Source organism: Penicillium lagena (assembly GCF_028827675.1).
Source record: "Penicillium lagena strain IBT 129212 chromosome Unknown utg000005l_segment0_segment0, whole genome shotgun sequence".
Lineage (NCBI taxonomy): Eukaryota > Fungi > Ascomycota > Eurotiomycetes > Eurotiales > Aspergillaceae > Penicillium > Penicillium lagena.
In genome coordinates, this window is record NW_026623226.1 from 1,562,037 (window position 1) to 1,579,629 (window position 17,593).

At 52.2% G+C, this 17,593-nt stretch overlaps 7 protein-coding genes across 7 annotated transcripts; 4 read left to right on the forward strand and 3 right to left on the reverse strand.

The window, feature by feature from the left end:
* Positions 1-675: 675 nt before the first annotated feature.
* Positions 676-5,158, forward strand: N7510_007332 (uncharacterized protein; the record flags this gene model as incomplete). The annotated part of the gene is made up of 2 exons (XM_056979257.1): positions 676-4,514; positions 4,573-5,158. 2 exons carry the CDS (start codon positions 676-678, stop codon positions 5,156-5,158), a joined length of 4,425 nt encoding a protein of 1,474 aa, XP_056832300.1.
* A 282-nt stretch (positions 5,159-5,440) lies between these two features.
* N7510_007333 (3-deoxy-7-phosphoheptulonate synthase class II) lies at positions 5,441-7,103 on the reverse strand (the record flags this gene model as incomplete). The annotated part of the gene is made up of 6 exons (XM_056979258.1): positions 5,441-6,482; positions 6,546-6,597; positions 6,653-6,745; positions 6,800-6,863; positions 6,915-7,024; positions 7,082-7,103. The coding sequence occupies 6 exons, from the start codon at positions 7,101-7,103 to the stop codon at positions 5,441-5,443; spliced, it is 1,383 nt and encodes a 460-aa protein (XP_056832301.1).
* Positions 7,104-7,428: 325 nt separating this feature from the next.
* On the forward strand, positions 7,429-7,888 carry N7510_007334 (huntingtin-interacting protein K; the record flags this gene model as incomplete). Its single annotated transcript, XM_056979259.1, has 2 exons — positions 7,429-7,725; positions 7,778-7,888. The coding sequence occupies 2 exons, from the start codon at positions 7,429-7,431 to the stop codon at positions 7,886-7,888; spliced, it is 408 nt and encodes a 135-aa protein (XP_056832302.1).
* A 201-nt stretch (positions 7,889-8,089) lies between these two features.
* N7510_007335 (putative MFS multidrug transporter) lies at positions 8,090-10,082 on the reverse strand (the record flags this gene model as incomplete). The annotated part of the gene is made up of 3 exons (XM_056979260.1): positions 8,090-9,010; positions 9,062-9,308; positions 9,355-10,082. The coding sequence occupies 3 exons, from the start codon at positions 10,080-10,082 to the stop codon at positions 8,090-8,092; spliced, it is 1,896 nt and encodes a 631-aa protein (XP_056832303.1).
* Positions 10,083-10,892: 810 nt separating this feature from the next.
* N7510_007336 (uncharacterized protein) lies at positions 10,893-11,984 on the reverse strand (the record flags this gene model as incomplete). Its single annotated transcript, XM_056979261.1, has 1 exon — positions 10,893-11,984. One exon carries the CDS (start codon positions 11,982-11,984, stop codon positions 10,893-10,895), a length of 1,092 nt encoding a protein of 363 aa, XP_056832304.1.
* A 3,139-nt stretch (positions 11,985-15,123) lies between these two features.
* Positions 15,124-15,336, forward strand: N7510_007337 (uncharacterized protein; the record flags this gene model as incomplete). The annotated part of the gene is made up of 1 exon (XM_056979262.1): positions 15,124-15,336. The coding sequence occupies one exon, from the start codon at positions 15,124-15,126 to the stop codon at positions 15,334-15,336; it is 213 nt and encodes a 70-aa protein (XP_056832305.1).
* A 399-nt stretch (positions 15,337-15,735) lies between these two features.
* On the forward strand, positions 15,736-17,452 carry N7510_007338 (putative choline transport protein; the record flags this gene model as incomplete). Its single annotated transcript, XM_056979263.1, has 3 exons — positions 15,736-15,896; positions 15,948-16,576; positions 16,629-17,452. The coding sequence occupies 3 exons, from the start codon at positions 15,736-15,738 to the stop codon at positions 17,450-17,452; spliced, it is 1,614 nt and encodes a 537-aa protein (XP_056832306.1).
* Positions 17,453-17,593: the final 141 nt, after the last annotated feature.

Genomic DNA, 17,593 nt, shown 5'->3' on the forward strand with positions numbered 1-17,593 from the left:
GTTGGACTGGCTGTACACTCCCGGTTGTGTCTTATTGGCCTGGTAGCTTGTTTACGAGTGTTTCTGGAGTGTGGTTAGTCCGTTGAGCGTTACGATAATGAATCAACGTGTATCGATTTATAGGTTTCTTTGGGGTGATTGCTGGCAAGTCCTTGGTGGCAAGAATAGTTTCATTCGCCCCGATGGTCTGGAAGATATATATTTCTGATGTTTCCAGTGTTCTCCGAGGGTTATTCCCGCATATTCCATCTAGGGTATTGAAGCGAACAAATATTGAAACGCGCTATATTATTTATTATCACGAAAACCATAAAATCCACACCATGACCAACGCTAGTGCTGCAATCAGCTTATAGTTACGGGGGTCATGGACCACTGGTTCGTGTCGTTGCCAGGACAACACGGCTACCGCCAAACACGGACCCGTGGATTGTTTGGAATCCCGGAACCTACTACGTACATATGTCACCATTGACCAGCCTCATCCGAACACTTCATATTGACGGCCATCGCCATTAATACTCAATTACAGCATTATCCATCTGCATTGTGACTACGAGTGCAGCCTCTCAACATGAGCACGGCGTGCTGCTATTAATTGCGAGCTGCGACAACCACAACAACATCAACAAACACCAACCCCCGACCACACTCCGTCCTTGACAACCGCCCACCATGGCGCGCGCCGCTGTCATCCCTCCCTCCCCTGTGAAACGCGCGCCTCGTGTGTCCAAGACAACGACAAAAACTACCGCCAATGCAAAGAAAGGAGCTCCCCGCAGGCCGACGACGGCGACACGCGACATTGTTGACCAGGACTCCAGCGACACGGACGATGAACTCGGGCTGATAACCACAACCACTACCGCCAAACAAGGCAAGGAGGTCAAGCCTGCGAAACCGCGCGGGCGCCCGCCCGGTCGGCCGGCGACCAAAACGGCCGGGCGGCCCAATAAGGTAGTTGCCTCGATGCCTGTGCGAGAGCAGTCGAGCGATGACGATGACGGAGAGGAGGATGAGCTCGCTCCTGTGCAGGAGCTCCCGAAGAAGCGCGGGAGGCCGAGGAAGGCTCCGCTTCCTGTCGAGAGTGCGGCCAAAGCCCAGACAGCGCCGAGGCCCCGTGGACGGCCGCCGAAAAATACTGCCTCTACGGCGACGACGACGACTGGGGCTACGCGGAAGAAGACACGTGCCGCTGCTGAAGCGGATGCGTCTGCTGATGACACGAAGCCTAAGCACATCTTCGTGGCAACCCATTCGACTAACGTGCGCTCGAATCTTTTGCGTGGGCCCGCGAAGAAGAAGACTGTTACTTTTCAGGATGTGTCTGCGTCAGAAGAGTCTGACGATGAGAATCCCTCTGCTCCAACCGCTGGGCGAAAAAGGGGTGTTACCGCTGGTCGTGCTGCGAAGACGGGTCTTGCGGGCACGCCGGCTCGTAAACCTGCTGCCAGGGGTCGACAGCCCGCCACGGTCAAGAAGGGTGCTACTGCTTCCAAGCCATTGACTCCCAAGAAAGCCAAGCAGATGTCCAATTTGATGACGGACTATACGAGTACCGACGGGGAAGAAGATGAGCTGAATGCTGTCAAGGACCCGATCAAGAAAGACATCAAACTTGTCATCCACTCGCCTGTCAAGCATGCCTCAGACAATACGGGATTGATGTCCCCGGTGCGAAGAGTCAACTTTACCCCGAAGAAAGCGTCCAGTTTTATTGACGAGAACGGCGAACCGAAACAACCCACCCCGAAACACGGATCAGAGTCTACTACCGGCCTCAGCTCGCCGGTGCGGAAGATCAACTTCACACCTAATAGAATCCACAACCCCATCCCGGAGAATGGACACCTTGCCCTTCCGCCAGGAAAGTCGATTGACTTCAGTGACTCGATTATGATGTCCAGTCCTGCCCGGCGGCCTCCCGCTTCGCCTTTCCAGTACAGCTTCAAAGATACCCCGAACCGTGGCCGTGCTTTTTCCCGTGATGAAATGGGTCCTCCTCCGACCTTTGATTTTATACCGGCGCGTTCCTCACCCCTCAAGATGTCTCCGCGGAAGGGTCACCTGGGAGCTTCGTTCTCGCAGTCACCGTTCAAGGCTAGCACAACAGCGCCTTCCCTTCCGGCTAAGACGTCATTGTTCCAAAGCCCGGCGAAGAGAGTACCTTCTCCTTTCAAGGGCTCCATGACCTGCTCCGTGTCTCCCGCAAAAACAGCGGCAAAGAGCCTTCCACCTCTGGAGGACGATGTCTTTATTGATAAGTCGGGTACTTCGGAAACCCAGCAGCCTTTTTTGCCTCCTCAATATATACACTCGGATGCTCCTACTTTTGACGAGGACTACCAAATGGTTGAGGAAGTTGCACGCGATATCTTTGGCATCGAGCTTCGCTCGGATAGCAAGTCTTCCTCTTCTCCTGTGCAGAAAGATGTGGTTACAGTTGAAGACGCGCTGGACGATGGATCACTTGGCCATGATGAGAATGACACTGAGAATGCAGAGGATCTGGAGGATCCTATCCCCCAGACAGAGCATGAATTAGGCCATCATGTTCGATATGAGATTGATGAGGCTGAGACACTCTGCTTTGACAATATGGAGCAGGAACAGGGCCTTTCTATGATTGCAGAGGAGGTAGACCTCCCAGAGACAAGCCCTGTCCGTATCTCCAAGAGCCCAGCACCAGCCTCTCGAGAACCGACAAGCGAGGCTGATGCTCAGTCGATTGCCAGTGTACGGTCACCATACCAGCAGACTCTCGACTTCATCACTGATGCTGAGGACTCTCCGAATGTTATTCATCACTCCCGCCAATCTCTTGAGCTGAGTAATGACCAGGATGTTGGGGAGCTGGACAACGACTATTGTATCAACAACTCTGTCCGCTATCCCGATGAAGAGCATGAGGCCTCCAGCGAAATGGACGCACAGGATGGCGACGAAGTCACCCTGGTGGGGTCAGACGCAACATGTACCATGGTCTCTCAGCCTGTTTCGCCATACGAGATTAGTGAGGGCTCCAACTTCACCAGTCCGTTTCAGAGGAGCATCCCCCCTTCGGCCCCGACTCCTCCAGTGGGCGAAGCTACTCCCATGTCCTTTCGCCAATTGGACACACCCGACACAAACAGGAGCGAATCTAACAATACGATTTTGAATTTTGGCTCTAATGCCTACAGAGATGTCGAAGATAGCCCTCTGAACGAGACTACCCAATCTGAATTCCCCACGCCAGCGGCACGCATCTCATCGACTAGACCCAGTATCATTGGACAGCGAAAGTCTCTGGGTGTCGACCTAGGATTCACACCGCTGGCTCAGCAGTTTAACAGCTGGGAATCAGACACCCCTTCGAAAGCCGGACCAGCACGACCTCGTCGCCGTGGAGTGTTCTCGCTCGTTGGTCCTCTGGAAAAGGCCATTACTACTGAGGCGACTCCTCGGAAGTCGGATGATGTACCGCTCTCCACGTTGGCGAATACGCCGTCATTGCTCTCCCAGCTTCCCCTTCAGCCTTTCAGTGATGATAGCTCTATGTCGCCTGAGAAGCCTCGCGAGCAAGTATCTCCTATGAAGGAACATGATATGATAGAGTCGCCATCGCTACAAAATGATATCTTTGAGGATTTGGAGAATCCGGCAATCGAGACTCCTAAGAGTGTACAGATCCCATTTCGAGGTGTGATGCCCGTGAGCGAAAATGACGACGATCAAGAGGATGATGCCCAGTCAGACAATGATAAGGAGAATACCCCTGCTCCCGTTCTTCCACTGGCCACGCCAATGAAGGCTGCCCCCCGCCATATGCAGACCTTCCACACCGTGTGCAAAGTCCCTCTGAAAGGTGAAGGACCAGAATCCCCGTTGAAGCTGCCGCGGAAGAGAGGCCGGTCCCTGGAGGGCGCTTCTCCAATCCGATCTTCGCCACGGTCCCGCAATGCCATATTTCTTCCGCACAATGAAAGTGCATCTACTCTTTCTCCGCCGCACAAATCGGCTCGCGTTGAAAGGAGCGCTAGTCCTCCGAAGCGCCGCATCAGCACTCCCAGGCGGCCGAGTATGCAACGTCCCTCTATGGGCCCCCCTCGGACTTCCTCTGTCACTGGCAGTCCTGGGAAGACACCCAGACGCAGCAGCGTCCGACCATTTTCCATGGAGCCACCTCCAGTACCGTCATCTGTGCCAAGCTCTCCTGAGAAAACCCCGCGTCCAAACTTCGGCGCCAGCAAACCTGTTCTCCGTGGCGCCGTCGTGCATGTCGATGTCCATACCACTGAGGGAGAGGATGCTTCCGGCATCTTCGTAGAACTCCTGCAGCAAATGGGGGCTCGTTGTGTCAAAACCTGGACGTGGAACCCGCGATCCAGTATGTCACCCGTGGATGGAGTCGAGCCCAGCGCTAAGGTGGGAATTACCCACGTTGTCTACAAGGATGGAGGTCTCCGGACGATGGAGAAGGTCAAGCATGCTGCTGGCCTTGTCAAGTGTGTTGGCGTGGGCTGGGTTCTCGAGTAAGTCATCCTATTGGCCAACTATATCCAGATAGACGTTCTGACTCAATTCATATAGCTGTGAGCGAGAGAGCCAGTGGCTGGACGAGACCCCGTATGCTGTTGACAGCACCATCATCCCTCGCGGGGGTGCCAAGCGCCGCAAGAGCATGCAGCCGCGTGCTCTAAGCAATGTGAATGGCACGCTTGTCCGCGTCTCGGAACCCGCAACCCCCTCCGCCAGCGGCCGCCGCTGCGGCGCTGACTGGGGTGCAATGGAAGGATTCCGAAATCTCACGCCTCCGACTCCCCGACAGGGATCACCATCAACTCCCGCTCAGGAATCTTCTGCTGGCGGTGATGATGATGACCACTACCATATCCCCGAAACACCGGGGTACAATTTCGCCAACCTCGACGCCATCGGCATGTCGCCTGCAACACCTTTCTTCCTCTCCAACCGGGCCAAAATCGTTCAGCAGTCCTGCCCACCGAAGCAGAGTAATAAAGGTCTATTCGCTGGATCTAGCAAGCCATCATCGAATATCTTCCAGATTGAGGAAGACGATGAAGAGGCACGACGTCAGAAGCGGTTTCAGATGGAGGCTGCGCGGCGGAAGAGCCTAGCTTTTAAGCCTCAGGTTGGGAGTCCTCTAGGGAGGTAAATCTCTATTCTATCTTTAAATTTCTTTTTTGTTGGTCTACTGTTGTATTCTACTGTTCTTGGACGAAGCCACTCTGTACATATGGGGGCTACTATGTGATTTGGGTTTATTGGACTGGTCAGACTGGATGGATTGGTTGTTACGTTATTCTGTGGATTTTGAAGTCAATTGAAGGCATTAACCAGTCACTGCTTTAACTTTTAAACTAAGCCGCAAAAAAACTCCACGGAAATCCAAATGATCCCTAGTACCCAACTCTTCGCCCAAACAACCAGATCAATATCATTCCTTTGCCTCGCGATAGAACGACGCAACAAGGAACGCCAACTCCAGCGCCTGCTTCTCATTCAACCGCGGATCACAGAAAGTAGTATATCTCTCCATCAGACCATCCTCTGTCAACCCAGCCGCGCCACCCACACACTCCGTGACCGCTTCACCAGTAAGCTCAAGATGCATCCCACCAAGGAACGACCCCGCGGCGCGATGAATCTCAAGTGCCTGCTTCAGCTCCGACAAAATATCCTCAAAATGCCGCGTCTTGACACCCGACGGCGTAGACTGTGTATTGCCATGCATGGGATCGCACTGCCACACAGGGATGTGGCCCGACGCCTGCACGGCGGCGATATGCCCCGGCAGGAACTCTGCGATCTTCGCCGCGCCGTACCGCGAGATGAGCGTGACTTTCCCCACCTCCCTTGCGGGATTGACAACGTTGAGTAGGGCGACCAGCTCGTCGGATGCCATGGTCGGCCCGATCTTGATACCGACGGGGTTTGCGATCCCGCGGAAGAACTCGACGTGTGCGCCGTCGAGCTGGCGTGTGCGGTCACCGATCCAGAGGAAGTGCGCAGAGGTCGCGTAGAATCCCGTTGAAGAGTAATTTTCGGTCCAGGTTGCTTTCGTCGGGACCGGGTGGCGCAGCTCCCGCGTGAGACATTGCTCGTAGTCCAGCGAGAGGCCCTCGTGGCTCGTGTACACGTCCGCTGTCTCGACGCCGCGGTCTTTGTCGATGCCGACTGTGGCCATGAATCGCAGGGCATCTTTGACGGCGCCCACGATTCGCGAGTACTGTTCTTTGATCGAGGGGGTGCGCACATGGCCGAGACCCCAGTCTAAGGGAGAGTGCAGGTCGGCGAGGCCGGAAGATAGCGCCGCGCGAAGCCAGTTCAGCGTTGCGGCCGAGTGGAAGTATGCTGAGACGAGGCGGGACGGGTCGGGTCGTCGTGACTCGGCGTCTGCGCTGTAGCCGTTGATGTTATCGCCGCGGAAGGCGGGGAGCTCGACGCCATTGACCATTTCGGTGGGCTTTGAGCGTGGCCTGTGGTATAGGTTAGCTTTATTGGTGTCAATTTCTTTATTGGTAATAAGTTCAGTTTCATACTTCGCGAATTGGCCTGCAATGCGGGCGATACGGATGACGGGCTTGTTGGCGCCTGATGCAATGGTCAGTTCTGTCTGTCCGAGAGAAATGGATATGGTCTGCCCTACCCCAAATTAAAACCAAGCTCATCTGAAGCAACAGCTTGACCTTGGCCTCGATCATGTCTTGGTTGCAGTAGTCAAATAACTCCGCACAGTCCCCTGGAAGTCCTTAGTTTGGGACATCCTGATATGGGGGTGAAACAAGGGACGTACCGCCTTGAAGCACAAAGGCTTTGCCGAGAGCTACATTGCGCAAGCTCTCTTTGAGTTTGTTAATCTGGAGATACTATTAGAGCACTAAACATCAATAAAAATCATGAAGACACACCTCTTGTGTGGTTACCAGCGGAGGCAACTTCTGCAGCTTCGCCAATGCTTCTTTCATCCCTTCCGCATCTTCGTAGACCACATCTTGCTTGATGGGCTTGTTAGTCCACGCTGCAAACACACCACTGTTAGTAAAAACTGGCACTGCACTCAAGATATGACGCATACAGGAAGGACTCCAGTCCGCCATGGTGCGATGACTGCAAGCGAAGCCGGCGATGCGAGGGCTAGCCGTGGAGAAGGGCTTGGTCGGCCAATTGGCAAGACAGTGTAGCGGAAACAGCACCTAGCAGCTCAAGGAGTATCACCACGCGAAGGAATGACTCGAACTCGAGCACGAAGAAAGTTCACTGAAACGAACAAAAAGACAGCTCGGTCAAGGCGCTTATTCACGGGGATGACTCATCTGCTTATGTCATTGCTCCTTATCTTATCGGTGACGTTATTGTTGTGTTGCTTGGTTTGACCTCCTCCTGTCTTCAGTCTTATCCCAACGAGACTCTTGGATCGTCAAAATGTCCGATTCCATTCCATCTGCCACTGCCGACCCTGATGCATCAGATCAACCCCTCCCCGCTAACGCAGAGGACCGCAAAGCTGCTGCGGCGCTGAACTCACTCAACACCAATGAGTTGGGCACTGAAGGCAACCCCGCTAAGCCGCCTGCGGGGACAGATCAAGAGGCGTTGGGGAAGGCGATGAGCCGACTAGAGATTGCGGCGGGTCAGGGTCACGCGAAGGTTGAAACACAGAAGAAGGAGACTGTGCCGAAGAAGACGGTTAAGGTTGCGGCGGCGGACGTGACACTTTTGGTATGTTGTACAACGGATATTACCGGGAGATTGTGCTTACTTGTGGAAATAGGTTGACCAGCTTGATTTGAATAAGATGAAGGCGACGGAGTTGCTGAAGGCGCATGATGGGGATGCCGCGAAGGCGATGCTGGCTTTTGTTTCGCCTTCGGTCCGGGTGTGAACGCATCTTGTGCACCGCAGTCAGGCAGATGTTCTGATATTTACGATTAAATGAATTTGATGAATATAAAATGCAAATCCTTATGCGATGTGTTCTATGCCGGCCAACCCTCTATAGGTCTGGTCATTTATGTACTGGATATAGAATCAATCATAGGGACTGACAGCCCCTTGGGGAGCACGAACACATAACAGTCGTCAATCACTCCGCTTCCTCCTCCTCTTCCACCACCTCAGCTTTCTTCCGCTCGATACCCTTCCCCTCGTGGATAGTCCACAGCACAAACCAGCCCGTCAAAGCCTCGGCCGCAAGGACCCACCACACAGCTCCAATCATGTTGTGTTCGAGGCCCCATCCAAGGCCCCAGCCACCAAGAAAAGGGCCGAGGGTACGAGCTGCACTGGCAATACTCTGCGACACACCATGAACCGTCCCCAAAACGGATGGGTCCGTGACGCAGTTGTTGACAAGGATGACGGCTGCGGGCAATACAAAAGTTCGTGACATGACTTGCAGGCCCACGACCACCGCAAAAGAGGGCCAGACGACCCAGACGAGGCGGGGGAGAACAACGAGGAAAGGCATGAGGATGTAGGACAGCGGTGACAAAGGAAGAAAGAAACGGAAGGAGGTAAGTGTGCCTAGTTTGGATTGCACCTTCGGGTAGAAGAGGATTTGCAGGGGCAGGCCGATAAACCCGATAATGGCAGTGGCCAGCCCGACGCGAGAAGAGGGAAGGCCTAGGCCCCCGCTGAAGTTGAAGAAACCTGTCCTGGAATTCTCGGGAGCTCGTGGCATGGGCAGAAACACAAAGGTCATGGAGTTGAAGGCGCTGGTGTGAATGGCGAGTAAGAACTGTACTAGAAGCGTGAGCAGGACATTTCGAGTCCAGATCTGTCGAAAGCCGGGGCGTTTATGTTGTCGGGGTGGTTGCGGGGCGCGTGTATGGACTGGGCTGGATGGTCCAGACCATGTTCCCACGCTGCCCTCTAGGTACATGGAGTCATCGTCCCCGGATCGGGTCAGAGGACGGTATTGCCGCGGGCGTCGTGATAGAGCCTGTACTATTCGCTTACCCAAGGATCGACCCCAGTCTTTTCGATAGCGTGCAGTTTCGTGTGTCTAATATTGCTTGTCAGCTACTATTCCTATGAACGATCGCGGAACACTCACCTCGTCGAGTCCGAAGAATACCGCGTTCAGAGATGTAAAGATGAAGATCGCACTCAGCACATTTGGCAGGGCATACGGCCACTGCTGCATCCACCAGACACCATCCTTTCCTCCAAACACAGACCCGGGCCCAAAGATCTGTGGAAAGCTATGAGTGGGGTCGGCCAACGAGCCACCTAGAATGGGGCCAATGATCACTCCGATATTGAAGCACATCGGCAGCAGCAGGAATGCACGCGATTGGTATCTAGGTCCGTCAGCGTGTGAGCCATTAAATTTTGAGGCGTACATACTTCTTTTCAACAATGATCTCCGAAATCATGGTCCGCATCACACCAACGTTGCTGTTTAGGGCTCCACCCAACGTCCGAAACACCGCCGCGGACACGAACGAGCGCGAAAAACCAAAACCCAAGGTCGAGAAACAGGTTCCCGTTAAACCGATAAGCAGGACTCTCTTCCGGCCCATCCATTCGGCATCAGCCAGCCGGCCCCACCAGACAGCGGTCAGGAATTGCGCGGCGGTGAAGCTGCCTTGAAGAATACCCGCCTGTCGTGAAATAGTCGAGTTTGGCAACGAAGGATCAAACGACTTGAGCTGGTAGAACATATACGCCTGCAGCGAGGTCTGCGTTAAGGGCTCAGATAGCCGAGCAATTGTTAAGATCGCCAGCTGCCCTCTCTTCGGCAGCGACATCCATGTCACCGGCTTCTCCTGCGCGGTATGAGGTCGACTGGGATCGCTCGCATGGTCGTCGCCTTGCTCATCTTCATCCACAGATGGGAATCTTCGATGGCCGGGGTTCAGCAGTGGCGCCGGTGCTCGGCTGCTTCTGAAACCTGGGGAACTACGCGCGAGAATCGAGGTGTTCACACTCTCGCTATCGCTATCCGAGGATGATAGATCGGTGTCGCGTGCGGGCGAATCTCGGTCATCGTGGTGAACAGGAAGGCGGATTTCGTCTGCATTGTCGGGCTGACGGGGTTGTCCCGCCGTTGTTTGGTGGGGAGAAAGCCCCATCAACGAAATACAGTAATGAACCCCGCAGGCAGAAATCAGTCACGCGAGTGGAAGAGGCGTGCAGTATCTTGATCGGAGATGCTTGGCACGCTGTTTTGAGGAGCGGTTATGTATACGGGAAGGTGTTGGTTTATCCTGGATTAAAAAGAAAAGTCCAGACCGACAGTCCAAACAGGCAAAGGCGAAAAAAATCCCATGACGCGATCACCGTCCCCGCCGTGATGCGCTATCGATAAAGGGAAAAGGCTTGTTCCGTGTGGAGTGCCGACTTACCCGAAAAGGACTTTCCTCTTCTTGACATTTTATTTAATCTAAATAAATAAAGGTGATGATACGAAAGATAGAGATAAACTAGATAGTCAAAAGCTAAAAAGTAAAAAGAAACACGACAAATGCGCCGACCGGGATTCGAACCCGGGCCGCTATCTGACTCATATTAGATGGGAAAATAGCATCGTAACCCCTTGACCATCGGCGCAAATTATTAACAGATGAGGAGCTCTTGCGACTCTTGTTACGTTGTGAGAGTACCTCAACTGCGTCGGTCAACCACGGTTGACATTTGTTTTGCCTGATCTATAGACCTTTAGGGCTTGGAGTGAGAAAACTTCATTCAATAGCATCGAAACCAGTGCATTGTCAGAAACGCCCTTCATGTCCTCTCCATGATGCAACCGATTCTATAAAAACACAAATGTCCGGGTATACCAAAAAAACCTCAAAAAGAGAACGATCTACATAAGTTGGAAAGGAAAACTGCAACGCATTGTGTATGCACCCTCAAACACGGATAACAAAGCGACAAAGAACCTACACGGCGTTGTAGATGCGGTCCGAAGACAAGTCATCTCTCTTCGAACGGGATTTATCAGATCGGGCAACAGATGCTTGGCTGTCGTCCTCGGTGTCAAAACCTCGTCCCTCATATTTGTTCCATTCCTCCAAAGGGATGACATCGACTGCATCGATGCGGTTGAACTCCTCATAGTCATTCGAGGCAGAGACCTGGGTAATAGCTTCTTGGCTCGACCGCTGAGGACCACGATCATGCCGGTTTGCTGCGTTGTTGTTCGTGCCTCTGCGACAGGGTGGTCGGACAAAGTGCAAGGCACGGGGTAACGAAAATGATGGGCGCGATTGCGAGGTACCAGACTGAGACAGGCCATGGCTGTCCTTGTTCGGGTCGTTCGGGTCGCGGGCTCGCCTGCCTCGATTACTGTTATATTGAAAGGCTTTCAGATTAAAGAGCTTGCGCAGCAGCGGCCACCAGCACATTAGGTTGGCGACATAGACGGCAGTGCTGGCTTCACGAATGTACCAGATCTGGTAGGTGGTCGTGAGCGGGGAGGCAAAGTTGAAGTATTTGTTAAGGATAGCGGCGACAATCGTGAATAGACCCAGACTCATCACGCCCAGCAGCACGGTCTTCCTGCGGCGCTTGAGCTGTGCCCGGATAAGAAGCGGGATCGGAATGATGAACATCACGGCATCGGAGGAGATGTTAAAGACGGCTTGTGTGATTGAATAGTGCTGGTATGTTGCGCATTGCATGTTCTTCACGGGCATAGCCCAGTATTGCGAGAATGGTCGACAGTATATTCCGTAGTAGGTGACCATGATTACAAAAAATCCGACAGCCACATATACCGCGAGGATTTTGATATAGAGGTTTGATCGCAGGTTCTGTGTAATCCTGAAGTAGAGAATCAACATGCAAGTCTTTACTCCCCAGGTTGAGAACAGCATGCATTGCTCCAGCCCGATAACAATCTTGCTCCCGAAGATCCGGTCGCGCACTTGTTTCGGATCAGCCAGCACCGTGCTATAGTCCTTTGGATCCATAAGGTTGGTTGCATAGCGTGCTGAGATCTGAATCAAAACAAGCAAGGTCGTATAGATCATCTGGAGTGAATTTGGCCGTTAGTCATTCTCGAACTTAAGAACAGCAGGAACACTGAACTCACAAAAGTTGCGGTCATAATATAATCGTCCCCTTCAAGCAGACGGTTAGCAGTCGCTCTCTGGAAAAAGTCTGAAGATACATACAGAATAGGTGTTTAATGGACCCATTGGCAATGATCCGTGCTGCCCTTTCCTAGTCGTCAGTATCTTCTCATGCGCACCATTGAGGCTCGAAACATACATGCGCCCAGCGTATATAACAACACCAATGCTCCAAAAGACCACAGATTCAACAAAAAGCTGGTGTGGGGTGGGTGAGACGTTCCCCATCCTATCGGATGGAGGGACAACCGCCCTGGAACAGTCCTCAAGCTGTTAATCAGGCGAAGGACGAATATCTCATAGATTTGATGTGATCAAAAATCTTCGATGGCAATGGGCACCGGTGCAGACAAAGGAGAATGAAATGGCCATGGCCCGTTGTACCGGCCACTGCACCAAAGCTATGAAGGTTGTTTTTGGCTTCAATATGACCCACCACTAGGCGATTTCATCGCCATCGGTGAGCTCGGTTAGAGCCCAGTCCATTGAATAATGACGAAGTACACACCTAACCGAAAGCAGGGCTGCACAGAAATGTCAGTGTCGGGCTGGTGAGCGAGTGACAAGCAAGGAGGAATGTGGCTAGAGACGCAAGGGAGGCCGACGGAGAAACAGGGATCCAGATCGATGGCAGTTTACTTTGGAATGCAGAAAACATCCCTCCCTTCTTGCGCCGAAACAGCAGAAGGCAGAAGCTCCCTCGAATTCCCTTACTCCGTAGCACATCGTAGGTGCACAGGCACTCCCGCTTGACCTGCAAGTTCCCTTAAGCGAAGCGCCTGTCTTTCAATAGGGCTAATCGGTACCGAGAACGGAATATGCACGATGGGGGAGAGTTCCCGATGATCTGCGCACCTTGCCGAGAGGCGGGTGTTGACAGTTCAGATTCCTGTGACAAGGGATATCGCTGATTAGACTCGACCCATCACGATGATCTACAAGACCAAGCCAAGCCAAGTCCAATAGTCCTGGAAGTATTGTTCCCAACGGCGATCAGCAAATATGATGTTAGCCGGCTGGAAGATAGGCTTGGCGATCGCGGCGTGCCCTACAAGGAGCTCTTATTCCGGCTGATCCCCCAGCGCCAGCTGAGCTCAAATACCAAATTATCATTCTGCACCAATCGCGGTTTGGCTTTCTTCCCATGCCAAGTATCTGCTGACTTTGATCGTTATGTGCGGCAACCGCGCCACATCCCTGAGGGATTCCGGCTAACGTTTTTCTCCAAGACATGGGTCTTTCTTTCTCTACGAAAGATCTTTGTTTTGGGAATCCCGATCAGCCTAGATCGCTTACATTCCTGGTCTCGCCTTGGCTGTTGATTTCTTCACGGTTATGGAAGATCTGCATACAAGGTATCAACCTATCTTGTAGAACTGACAATCTTGAGAACTTGGCCTATACAAAATGAGTTATTGGACCGAATAGGCGAGGACCTCGACCAGAACCGAGGTTCACACATTCCACAGCAGTTTGGGACGCCTAAAACAGAATGAAAACAATGTTGAAGGTTCGGGGCGGCTGTTATTAGTCGCAAATAAATGACTGTCCTCCTGAGTTAAGACGAGGCAAGGGAACCTGTGTCTCAGAGCTATGCGATACTGCTTATTGTAGAGATAGCTACCTAATTGGAATGCCAACAGGCTCATTGCTCTTTCTTCGTCGACTATCGACTAGAATGAGGTCTATATGTTTCTAAAGTAAATTTTAGCTCCTGCCGTAAAGGCTCGAAGTTGTCAACTTCTTGGCCGCATGCCTGATGAAGGTCTACACGAGAATCCGGTAATCCTTATCACCTGGCTTGAATATAGTTGGTATGAAGTGGTCTCTCTGTTTGTTCCATTTCTTTTGTTTATAGTGGAGAATTGCTTTGTATGTCCAAATATCAAGTCATCCTCGTGCATATCCACTTTGGACACCGACACGCACGATGATGGCTTGTGAGTTGAGGACTCGACAGTAAATATCCCGGGTTATACACAATCAAAAACCGGTTGTTCTGGTAAGACTTACCAAGTAAAATCTGATCTTAGGCCTCGTGGAGTTCTTTGCTCTTCACTACGAAGAGCTCAGGTCTCAAATAGTATGAATTATATGATACACCTGTGGGATATGTCAGATAACTGAATCTCGAGTTGTCTCTTCGTAGTCGAGAGTGATAACTTGGGAAACTTGAAGAAGCCGCAGCAAGCAATGTCAGAGGCCAAGAACCAGCTAAGGGACAGAATATGTAATGGAATGATCTGAATAATTAAAGTGAAAGTGTGAATGAATGAAGGGACAGCAACCAGCTCTTGAGGCTATCAAGGGAGTTCTCCTGTCCTATATACATGGTGGCGGATGAACCATGAGCCGACTATCGACATGGTACCCTGGTCACTCGTGCAGGAGGGCGACACTCCTGTTCGTCAACCAGATGGCATCCTGGCATCCTCCTAATCCAACTGATCGTACAGAGATGTCAACACAATAGTGGTAGTACTGTGGGTGACTGCATATTAAGGCCTACTGTATGTGAGAGAATGCAGTGAGGTACTTACAACAATTAGTTGCAGATGTGTACTCGAAGTGTCCTGTCGATTGACGTGAATCAAAGAAATTGAGATTGCATCGGACCACGGAAACATATTTGGACAAGTAGGCCAGTGATAACGCAAAGACAGAGGCCTCAACAGTAGAATGAAATCAAGTAAATCCAATTTGAAAAAAAGACATTCAAAAAGCAACAGGAAGTATTTTCTCGCGCCGTTTTGTTCTACTTGCCTGACACTGCAGTCCGACCTATCTACAATACAGATTCACCACAGACATCCAATTAGCCAACCAAAAAAGCCAATGACGCAGCAGGGACCCGACAACCTGGGCACAAAGCGCATCAGAAACCGAGAGATACGGAAACACGGCAACATTTAAAGGTCGATCAGATTGTTCGATCGAGGATTGGTGAGTTCGAGTTGGGTCTAGGATCGGATCGCCCGATCGACGCCCGGCTAGCCCTCATCCCGCAAGCTGGGTGGATCGCGACACTCCCCCTTGCATGGAATGCGGCCATGCGTCCGCAGCCGATGCACGCGTGTTTTGCCTTTTGCGCAGGCAAGAAGACGCGTTCGACAGCAAACTTGAGTTTGCCCGTAGCTTTTTGGTGGTTCGCGACGGCTACCGGCAGGTACAGTATGTCGAGTCAGCGCCAAAGCGGGGAGGCGTTCGCGCTGCACAGTCGATCCATCGAATCCACACTATTGCCTCCTAAACGACATAGCCTGATCCTCGAACCGGTTGTTCGAAACTGGGCAGATTCATAGGGCAACAATAATGCGCCAGTCTGGTTGCTGTCTTCCATCCCTTCGGCGACTCGTCTCGGAGCATTTTGGGACTCGTGCTATGCACGTGGACGCCATATGGTACATCGCCCTCGCATGAAGCATTCCGAGGTTCAGATCCGGATTGGCCGGTCCCTGCTCGTACCCTGGGCTCAGTAAATTGATGAGTAGTAAGTAGTCTTGGCTGGGTGTGGTGGCGCTGGTTAACCTTTCTCTCCTTGCCCCGGCCCTGTTCGTGTTATATTTCTGTCTTCCTTCTTGACTTTTCTTTTTTCTCCTTCCTGCATACACTCCTATTGTATGTCTGGCACAGCTTGACAATTGGCATCATGGCGATGGCTGAGAAGCATTTATCTCAAGATGGGGAGAAAGTGAGCAATCAAAGCGCGATGGATGAAGTGCGGCTCGAAGCGGCCTTGGGACACAAACAGGAGCTGGTGAGGAATTTTTCGCTCTGGAGTTTGACGAGCTTGGGGATTGTCATTGCCAAGTATGTTCCTCACTTCTTCACTGCTAGAATGAATCAACTGACGTGATATAGTTCATGGGCTTCCACAGGAGGAACCATCGTTGCGGCGCTCCAGAACGGTGGCCCAATGGCAGTTCTCTACGGGCTCATTCTCGTCAGTATCTTCTACACGGCTATTTCAGCGTCCCTGGCCGAGCTCGCCTCGTCCATGCCCTCTGCCGGTGGCGTGTACTACTGGTCGTCAGTATTGAGCCGGAATCGCGGCCGTGCAGCAGGCTTTTTCACGGGATATCTCAACGCTTGTGCATGGCTCCTGTCTGCGTCGTCTATGAGCTCCATGCTAGGCAATGAGGCAGTGGCCATGTACCTACTCCGACACACCGAGGTGCGCTGGCGCTCCTGGCATGTGTTTGTGGTTTTTCAAATTATGAACTGGACCTGTTGCGCCATTGTCTGTTTAGGGAATCGATTTATCCCATTGATCAATCGTATTGCCCTGACTCTGTCCATGTGTGGACTTGTCACGACGGTGGTGGTTCTCTCCGTCATGCCGAAGAAACACGCGAGTAATACGCAGGTGTGGACGACATACTACAATCGGACTGGTGGATGGTCGGACGGGGTCTGCTTCATGACAGGCCTCCTGAATGCTGCTTTCGCAGTGGGCGTGCCTGATTGTATCAGCCACTTATCGGAAGAGGGTACGTTATTTACTATCTGATTCAAAGCACAGCCAGTTGATACCTGATCCAGTTCCAAAACCGGAGATCAAAGTGCCTCAAGGAATCATGCTCCAAATGCTAACGGCATTCACAACGTCCTTCGTCTACCTAATAGCCCTCTTTTACTCTATTCAAGACCTCGACGCCGTCTTCAGCAGCACAATCGGCTTCTTCCCCACAGCCGAAATCTACCGACAAGCTACAGGTTCCAACACCGGTGCCATCGGGCTAATCGCCGTGTTATTTCTGGCCACATTCCCAACCCTCATCGGCACCTTCGTGACCGGCGGCCGGATGTGGTGGAGTCTAGTCCGTGACAACGCCACCCCCTTCGCATCATATTTTGCCTACGTTGATCCCTCGCTCAACTGTCCCGTGCGTGCGACTGTTGCCATGAGCGCGATGGTCACCTGCCTAGGCTGTATATACGTTGGTAGCGCAACGGCCTTCCAAGCCCTGATTTCCTCATTCATTGTGCTGAGCTCATTGTCCTATCTCGGGGCTATCCTCCCGCATGTCCTCTCCGGCAGACGCAATATGGTCCCCGGACCGTTCTATATGGGCCGCAGGTTGGGAATGATTGTTAACCTCGTCGCTCTGATGTATATCCTCGTCACGGTCGTGTTCTTCTGCTTTCCGCTCGTGCTACCTGCCACGGCCAAGAACATGAACTACACCAGCATCATCATCGTTGGTCTGATGGCATTGACTGCGCTGTGGTGGTTATTCCAGGCTAGACGCGTGTATCAGGGCCCGAAGTACAGTTTTGAGGCGGCGGAGCGATTGACCGCGTTCCAGGAGGGTAAAGAGGGTCGTCGGGTTATTGCAGATTTGGCGGACGTGACTACTGTTTGATGAATTTGGCCATGTGTGATGATGTGATGAGAGAAATGACTTGTTGCTCACTTAATTATTTGTTTCGTGTCCATGTTTGCCCTGTGATATCAAAGTATATGTGTTTATAATTTTGAATACTGTGTCAGCTTTACTTATTCA